An 8836-nucleotide genomic window follows, 5' to 3' on the forward strand; every position below is an offset into this window, starting at 1 on the left:
CTGAATGACATGACCTCCTACAGTAATACTGACAGACAGACAGGGCCTGCTGAACGACATGACCTCCTACAGTAATACTGACAGACAGACAGGGCCTGCTGAACGACATGACCTCCTACAGTAATACTGACAGACAGGGCCTGCTGAACGACATGACCTCCTACAGTAATACTGACAGACAGGGCCTGCTGAATGACATGACCTCCTACAGTAATACTGACAGACAGGGCCTGCTGAATGACCTCCTACAGTAATACTGACAGACAGGGCCTGCTGAACGACATGACCTCCTACAGTAATACTGACAGACAGGGCCTGCTGAATGACATGACCTCCTACAGTAATACTGACAGACAGGGCCTGCTGAATGACATGACCTCCTACAGTAATACTGACAGACAGGGCCTGCTGAATGACATGACCTCCTACAGTAATACTGACAGACAGGGCCTGCTGAATGGACTGACCTCCTACAGTAATACTGACAGACAGGGCCTGCTGAATGGACTGACCTACAGTAATACTGACAGACAGGGCCTGCTGAATGACATGACCTCCTACAGTAATACTGACAGACAGTAATACTGACAGACAGGGCCTGCTGAACGACATGACCTCCTACAGTAATACTGACAGACAGGGCCTGCTGAATGACCTCCTACAGTAATACTGACAGACAGGGCCTGCTGAATGACATCACCTCCTACAGTAATACTGACCGACAGGGCCTGCTGAATGACATCACCTCCTACAGTAATACTGACCGACAGGGCCTGCTGAATGACATCACCTCCTACAGTAATACTGACAGACAGGGCCTGCTGAATGACATCACCTCCTACAGTAATACTGACAGACAGGGCCTGCTGAATGACATCACCTCCTACAGTAATACTGACCGACAGGGCCTGCTGAATGACATCACCTCCTACAGTAATACTGACAGACAGGGCCTGCTGAATGACATCACCTCCTACAGTAATACTGACCGACAGGGCCTGCTGAATGACATCACCTCCTACAGTAATACTGACAGACAGGGCCTGCTGAATGACATCACCTCCTACAGTATTGGCAGCGTTGTTTTTGGCAGCAAATTTCTATTTTAGTTTTAGTCATTAGTCTCTCGAATAGTTTTCATTTAGTTGCATTTTAGTCACCTGGAATGTTTTAGTCTACTAAATATATTAGTACGTTTTTAGACTAAATCTACAGTTTATTTAGTCGACTAAAATGTCTTTTGGCGGGCCTTGATGCCGTCGTAACGACTGATTTTTCACTTTCTGAAAATAGCAGATCTACAAGCCCACAACGCGTCGCAGCACGACGCGTTGTGAGCTTGTAGATCTGCTATTTTCAGCATGCAACCACATGTAAAATGATGTGCGTCTTACTTATACTGGATCTTTTGTCCACTAGTCCCTTGACTCCCTTCCTAACTTTAGTTTTTATTTGTTTGACGAAATTGTCAATATATTTAGTCTTACTTTTAGTCATCATAGCTTAGTTTTCATGTAGTTTCCATTTAGTTTTCGTCAGTGAAAAAGGATAGTCGACGAACATTTTTCGTCATAGCATTAGTCGACAAAATCAACACTGCTAAACAGTGGTGCTGAGGTTGAGTCAATGAGCTGCTGGCTGGGTGCAGGGACGTAGCTGACCATTTGGTTGCCCTACTCGTAGGATATTTGTGCTGCCCCCCCTCCCGGCGAGAGCGCTGCTATTCCTCCTCCAGATCGGCTATTTCCGCTGTTTGCGATGACGCACACACGGCCACTCGTTATTGCGCGGTGGAGCCGCAGAGAAATTTGTTATTTTGAGGGTCAGCTTGGCACTTTTTGGCACATTTTGTTGCCCCCCTCGGCGTGTTGCCCTACTCGCAGTGCGTTTTGCGCGTATAGGTAGCGACGGCACTGGCTGGGTGTGTGTGAGTGAGGAATGAAATCAGTGCTGCTGGTGGTGGTGATGTGTCCGTGCAGCGCTGTTTGTTCAAGCCCTGTTGCAGCATAAAATGTGAGTCACTCACAGTCATGTGATGTTTGTAGAGAATCTGTGTGCGTGTCTGTGTGTGTGTGTGTGTGTGGCAGAGGGCTGTGTGTGTGTGTGGGGGGGTGCTGTGTATGTGCGTGGGGGGAGGGCTGTGCATGCGTGTGTGTGTGGGTGGGGAGGGCTGTGCGTGTGTGTGGGGGGAGGGCTGTGCATGCATGTGTGTGTGTGGTGGTGAATGCTGTAAGTTCACTGGTTCTCCTTTGTGTCATAATAATTCAACCACAGACGTTGGTTCTGGCACTGACCTGACCTGGGGTCATATCGCCCTGCCCTCCCTGACGGGCAGAAACCGCCTATCTCCAGATTTCATTCTTTTTATGTGTATTATTTTTCATTCATGCCCTATTAACAGCAGCTTGTGACTAAATAATAACTACATTGAATCCATTGGAAGACCTTTCTTTTATTATCTTCTATTTCCCTAAAAGTAAAACACATGCAAGGTTTTCCCCTGACAGCGACTATGGGATTGGAGTCAGTGCCAAGTGTTGAAAGGTGCGTGCGTGCGTGCGTGCGTGCGTGCGTGCGTGCGTGCATGCGTGCGTGCGTGCGTGTGTGTGTGTGTGTGTGTGTGTGTGTGTGTGTGTGTGTGTGTGTGTGTGTGCGCGTGCGCGCGGCCATTCATGTGAGGAGATCAGCATTTTAGGACACCAATTTTATGAATGTCATTTCTAGTCATTTCTTTTTCTACCAAAAACCTAAAACTATTTTCATTGCAAAACACGACCGCACAACTATCGGGCATAACTCCAACCCTTAAAGCTAAATGTCTAATTGGGTTTGGACCCAATCTTTTCCCTTATTATAAGACCCAACACCCAAAAAGGGTTTGAAACCATAAACGACCATTTCTCTGACTTGCCCAAAGTCCCTCACAAATTTGTCTGGGACTTTTTGGCCCTCACAAGTATACTGTAGACACGCACGCACACGCTCACAATTTACAATTTAGGCATTTAGCAGACGCTCTTAATCCAGAGCGACTTACATTAAGCAAGAACAAAAAGTGGCAATACATCATATACATATGAATCATACGTAAGCTAAGAACGTAACAGTGGAATATCTATAAAATGAAACTTATATATATACTATATAGTGCTATGTTTACATAAAATGCTATAAGTCTACATAAACTGCCATCTAAGTCTACATAAAATGCTGTCTAAGTTACACACACACACACACACACACACACACACACACACACACACACACACACACACACACACCCTTCATTCCCCCCACCCCCCTCCTGGCTTTGCCACATTTTCCATCATAAACTCCATACTTCCCCTTTTGTTTTGGGTTGGAGCGGTTGGGTTCGCGGCCGTCAGCCTCTGGTTCAGTGATCAGGGGGAGTCTACGTTTCCCCTCAAGGCCAGAGCCCGAGGGGGGGGGGGAGGGAGGGAGGGAGGGGGGGCTGGAGGGGTGGAATGTATCGTTCTTTATAGCCTTTCAAGATCATGCCACATTTACAAGCATCAGTGCAGTGACGTGTTAGTTTCAGGCAGAGCTCTACTAATACCTCGGTGTTTATATGCCAGACGGTGGTTCTTCTCAAACCGTTTCCTGTCAAGTAAACCCAAGGTCAGATTATATGTTTTTTGGCCCCACGGACGTCCACCTTCTGAATTTTTGTTGTTGTGATATGACACGTTGTGAGGTTGTATTGATCTGCTATTTTCAGTGGTTAAACAGATTTTGCTGCTATATTAACTGATTTTGCTGGGATGGGACCGACCCACTGGAACCCCCTCTCCTCCAAGGACCCCTGGGGACCCCGCCCCATGGACCCCACTTTGAGAACGGCTGGTTTATTATGCACAACTCCCATATTTTGCCCTGTCCCCCCACCCTCTCCCCGTAGGTTTGTTGCAAAAGAAATTGTGAAACTTTTTTATTTGTTTTCATTTTATGGTGTTTTCCTTTTCCAAACTCTCTGGGAGGCATCAAGGACAGGGGGAGGGAGAAGACAAGTGGGGGTGTTGAGTCGTCGGGGGGGTTCTGTGATACAGTTGTAGAAACCTATAGGAAATGCTTACTTTAACACCTCGAGCCTCTTTATTCTGGCCATGTCATAATAGACAGACAAGCATTCTAAAATAGAAGATCTACGAGAGTGCAGTGCGCTAGTGTGAGCTTGAACATCTTGAAGCATTATGTTATACTTTAGCTATTGAAAAAAAGCAGATCTACAAACTTGTAGATCTGCTATCTTTGAAAGATCGTGATACAGATAATTCTGGGAGTCCTTCACATGAAAAAGGTTGAGCACCACTGACAGAAACATAGTCTAAATGGTCTAGAGGTTCTCAAACTATGGGTACAGTGGGGTCGGTCAGTGGCAGGATCACACATTGACAAATTGTCTGTTTTTTGTTTTTGAAAAGCATAGCCTGTGAATCCATTTTATTTATTTTAAATCAAGGTTCTGGCAATATGCTTCCTTTTACAAAATGCATACAGAAACACTTTTCAAAAGGTCACACAATGAGCAGAATGAGGAGTGTTCTCCTTCACGGGCTCTCCGCCAGCCAAAATCTAAATTTGCAACGTGCTGTCAGCAAAATACTGTAAACCTCTGCCGGTATCGCTGATAAGGGGTTTCTGATCGTCAGTACCCAGCACAGACCCACAGACAGCTCTACAACTTCAACTATATATAGAAGGTCAATTATTTATATATAGTGCCATCTGTGTGGAACTGCTTTGAACCTTTAGAGTTTTGTCAATGAATCTAAACGTCATGTAAACTAAACAAACTTGTGGTTTCGGGCATCTGGTTAGGATGCCTCGGGGGGAGGAGTGAGATCCCGGGGCAGACCAAGGCGCAGATGGAGGGATCACATCGACTCACTGGCCTTTGGAACGCCTCGGGATCCCCCAGGAGGAAGTTACTATTAACCCAATTAGACCTGAGGATGATTCTAAAAAAATCTTCTAAAATAAGTTTTCTGAAAAACCTATATTTCTATGTCAGTCGTTCTCAAACATTTTCATGTCAAGGACCGCCAAAAATATATGTAATTGGCCACCGACCTCCATCTGAAAATATGTTGTTCCAGGGACTTCCCCAGAAGCAAAGATTTGAGTTAAAAACGTTCGCTCTGAAAGAATGTATATTCAAAGATTTGCGCCACATTTCACGATTTTTCTAAAATAGCAGACCTACAAGCTCATAGCGTGGCACTATTTTCAATAGCTAAAGTATAATATAATGCTTAAAACACAAAGGGGTTTCCGCCCAAAATGGGTTAATGTTGCACTGGAGAGGGAAGTCTGCATGGAGCTCTCTGGTTGGAGCTGTTGCCCCCGCGACCAGACTACGGATAAGCGGTTGAAGATGGACGGATGGCTCTAAACGTATCTAGTTTTCCGTCTTTGTATGCTGCGCTTCCTGGTCCTTTGCCAAGCTGGCCTACTGAATCTTACTATAATTACTTGTAATTTAGAAGAGCTTGTTTTGTTTTTTTTGCAGAGTTTAGATTATGCCTTCCAAAATCTTGTTCTATTATTTATAGTCGTTTCTTTGCGGTTCTGGATAGCATCTCCAGACTTCTGGAAGCGTACTAAGTTACAATCCCTCTGCTTTTTTTGTATTTTTTTCTCTTTCTTTCTGGAGAGCCCGGGGATGTTTGGCAGAGAGACGCACTCCTCAACATGCCAACACAAATACTTCTCTCCCTCCACAATTTATCTCCGCACACACTTTGGAACTTAGTCCGGAATGAGTAAGATATCTCATCGGTGACTGTAGCCGCTTACAGGCTTTGGCACTAGTGAACATGAAATCAAGGTTTTCCACGCTCCAGGCTCATGTGTGGTGATATTGGCAGTGGGATCCAGAAGTTTTTAAAACGTCCAAATGTTTGCACACGACTACAAATGAAACCTGAATTGATGGAACAGAGCAATGGTTCTGAAACATTCTTTTTATTTCAAGGACCCCCATAACTCTTGAGAGAGTATAAATGGATGGGTCCATTTGGTTCCATTTGGACGCTCAAGAGTTCCAGACCTGTAAAGGGCCTGTTTGGAACCACCTCAAGGGCCTCTGAAGGTCCCTGGACCTCACTTTGAGAACCACTGGCTTGCACAAAACACTTCCACAGTAAAGGGATGAACTTCTCCATTACATGACTTTGGTGAATACCGAATTCAGTTTATTTAGTTTTATTCCCCGGTTGGAACTTGGATGTATAGCATGTGGAAGGAACACGTTTATTATTCCAATCAGTTCCTTACTTTCCCCTCCATCAGGTGCCCCGGGCTGGCCAGGGGGAGGCAGTATAGAGACTTTTTACTGTGTATTTAACCTACTGCATGTTATCACCTGTGTTGTCTGCAGAGGACTCCTCCATGGCTCTGAAGGTGGCCTCCTACATCCTGATAGGAGTGGGAGGGTTCTCCATGCTCATGGGTTTCCTGGGCTGTCTGGGTGCCATCTATGAGGTCCGCTGCCTGCTCGGCCTGGTGAGTTCTTTATACATCTATGAGGTCCATTTGGTTCCATTTGTACACAAGAGTTCCAGACCTGTAAGGGTCTTCACATCCATGAGGTCCGCTGCCTGCTCGGCCTGGTGAGTTCTTTATTACATCTATGAGGATGCAAAATGATATACTATCTGATTGACTTATCTGCTACTGATTGAGTAGCAGATAGGGTAAATTGCCGATCACCGATCAAGTCATTTGGGAGTGAATATCGGCCGATCAACGATCAGTGGCCGATTGATCGGAGCACCTCTACTGACTCTAATGTCATGTGGGAATAGAGTCCCGCCCCCTACCCTGGACCAGGAAATGATTCTCCGTTCATTTTCCTCATAGACATTTCAGAAAGTATTTATTTAAAGACGTTTACGCCACTGACAAAGCCAACTCGAGTCGTGACAACAAACACAATTTTTTGGGCCGAACAAATAATTAGAAAGAAGAAAAAAACGGCAGGTTACAACACTTTTTTTGTTGTTTTTCTTCTTTGTAATTATTTGTTTGGTCCAAAATATTGTTTGTGTTGTCATGAGTTGTCACGACTCGAGTTGGCTTTGTTCGCGGCGTAACCGTCTTTAAATGAATACTTTAAGAAATGTCTATGGGAAAAATGCATTGGGATTCATTTCCTGGTCCATGGTAGGGGGCGGGACTGCGACGCTCTATAGCAGATCTACAAGCTCAAAACGTGTCGCTCTGTGACGCGTTTTGAGCTTGTAGATCTGCTATTTTTGCTATATTTGAATTGAAATCCAGAATATATTGCTGTCGGGAGGAAACCTCATAACTCCATTTTTGAGGTTTTTGATTTTTTTTGGCATAAATCAGTGCTATTGAACACCCATTACGTCTGTGTGTTGATTCGAAAATATTGAACCAATCGAAAGTATAGTAAAAAGTGCTTTGAACAAAACCTCTTAACTCCATTGGACCCTCAAAATGTCTGCTAAAGCAACTAACTCCACCACTGCAAGTAATTGACAATATATAAAGTTACAACACCAACTTTGATGAAGCAGTATTGCTTTGTTTGAAAAAAATCCTGAAAATTTTACATTTTGGAGTTATGAGGTTTCCTCCCGACAGCAGAGATATATATTATTTTTTGTTATTTTTAAATTGGAATCCTGAAAAGTTTATTTAATTTATTTTACTTACATTAACTTTATGAACTTAAATGCAAATACATTGGACTTGGACTTGAAAAAAAGAACAATTCTAATAAGTCATTCAGCTACTACTATAGGATATTAACTGAAACTTCACTGGGGGTCTTTATGTGTGTAATATGTTAGATTTTAGCAGTGAGCCCAGTGTCTCTGATGTCATGGACACTGGGCTCACTTCCTTCCTGGACTACAATTTCCATAATGCTTTGGCCTTTGGGGCACTGCTCCTCCTTGTGGATAGGGGGAGGGCTGTCTTACTGAGACAACATGTAGTCCAGGAAGTAAGTGAGCCCAGTGTCCATGACGTAATCAGATACACTGAGCTCACTGCTAAAGATCTAAAACCACATATTACACACATAAAGACCCCCAGGAAAGTGTTCTAAATCTTCAAAACGTCATTAACATATATATTTTTTTGGCAAAAAGTGATGGTGGGTGCCGCATGTGGCCCGGGGGCCGCCAGTTGCCCATGTATGCTTATAGTGCATCATTAGAGTTAGTGTGGGACACTATTGCTGTTCAGTGACTCACATTAGTTCATGTGGGACAGCACAGCATGCATGGTGACTCGGTGAATTCCACCTTACTTCATTTCATCACATCATGTTGTCTCATGTGTGTCTCGATTGTCTCGCTGTACTGTTGTTGTGAGTCAAAAGTGACTCACCGAGGACACCTGAACATTTATTTATTTATTTTAGCTTTATTTACCCAGGGTAGGTAGGTATGCTGAGCATGAGTGCTCCTTTTTCAACGCCCTGTACACGCACGCACGCACGCACGCACTCAACTTCTCCGTGTGTACAAAAAAAGAACAACGCAGGCCTCTCATTAAAAATTAATTACTAGGCGTGTTAATCGCGGCCCATCTGAAAGGCACGTTATACTGTTTGCCACTGAGCAGCTCCACCAGAGCATTAGGGGTTTCAGTGCCTTGCTCAAGGGCATTTCAGCTGTGTTGAGGGAGGAGTCGGTGGTGGTCTTTCACGTCCCCACCCAGATAATTTTTTTTATAGAAAAAACATGGTCCCAAGTGGAGTCAAAGATTGAACCCTGGGACGTTCTAATTCCCAGAATACCTCCAGTACTGCTCCAAAGTTTGATCCTCTCTCTCATTC

General features: G+C 44.4%; 1 protein-coding gene across 1 annotated transcript in view; it reads left to right on the forward strand.

Moving 5' to 3' along the window:
• LOC306920069 (CD82 antigen-like) overlaps nucleotides 1-8836 on the forward strand; it is a 57228-nt gene that overhangs the window by 28270 nt on the left and 20122 nt on the right. Inside the window, exon 4 of the mRNA XM_079496685.1 lies at nucleotides 6401-6525. Within this exon, the coding sequence (XP_079352811.1) occupies nucleotides 6401-6525 (125 nt within the window). The remainder of the gene's footprint in view (nucleotides 1-6400; nucleotides 6526-8836) is intronic.

The sequence above is a fragment of the Electrona antarctica genome, assembly GCF_951216825.1.
Source record: "Electrona antarctica genome assembly, chromosome: 3".
NCBI lineage: Eukaryota > Metazoa > Chordata > Actinopteri > Myctophiformes > Myctophidae > Electrona > Electrona antarctica.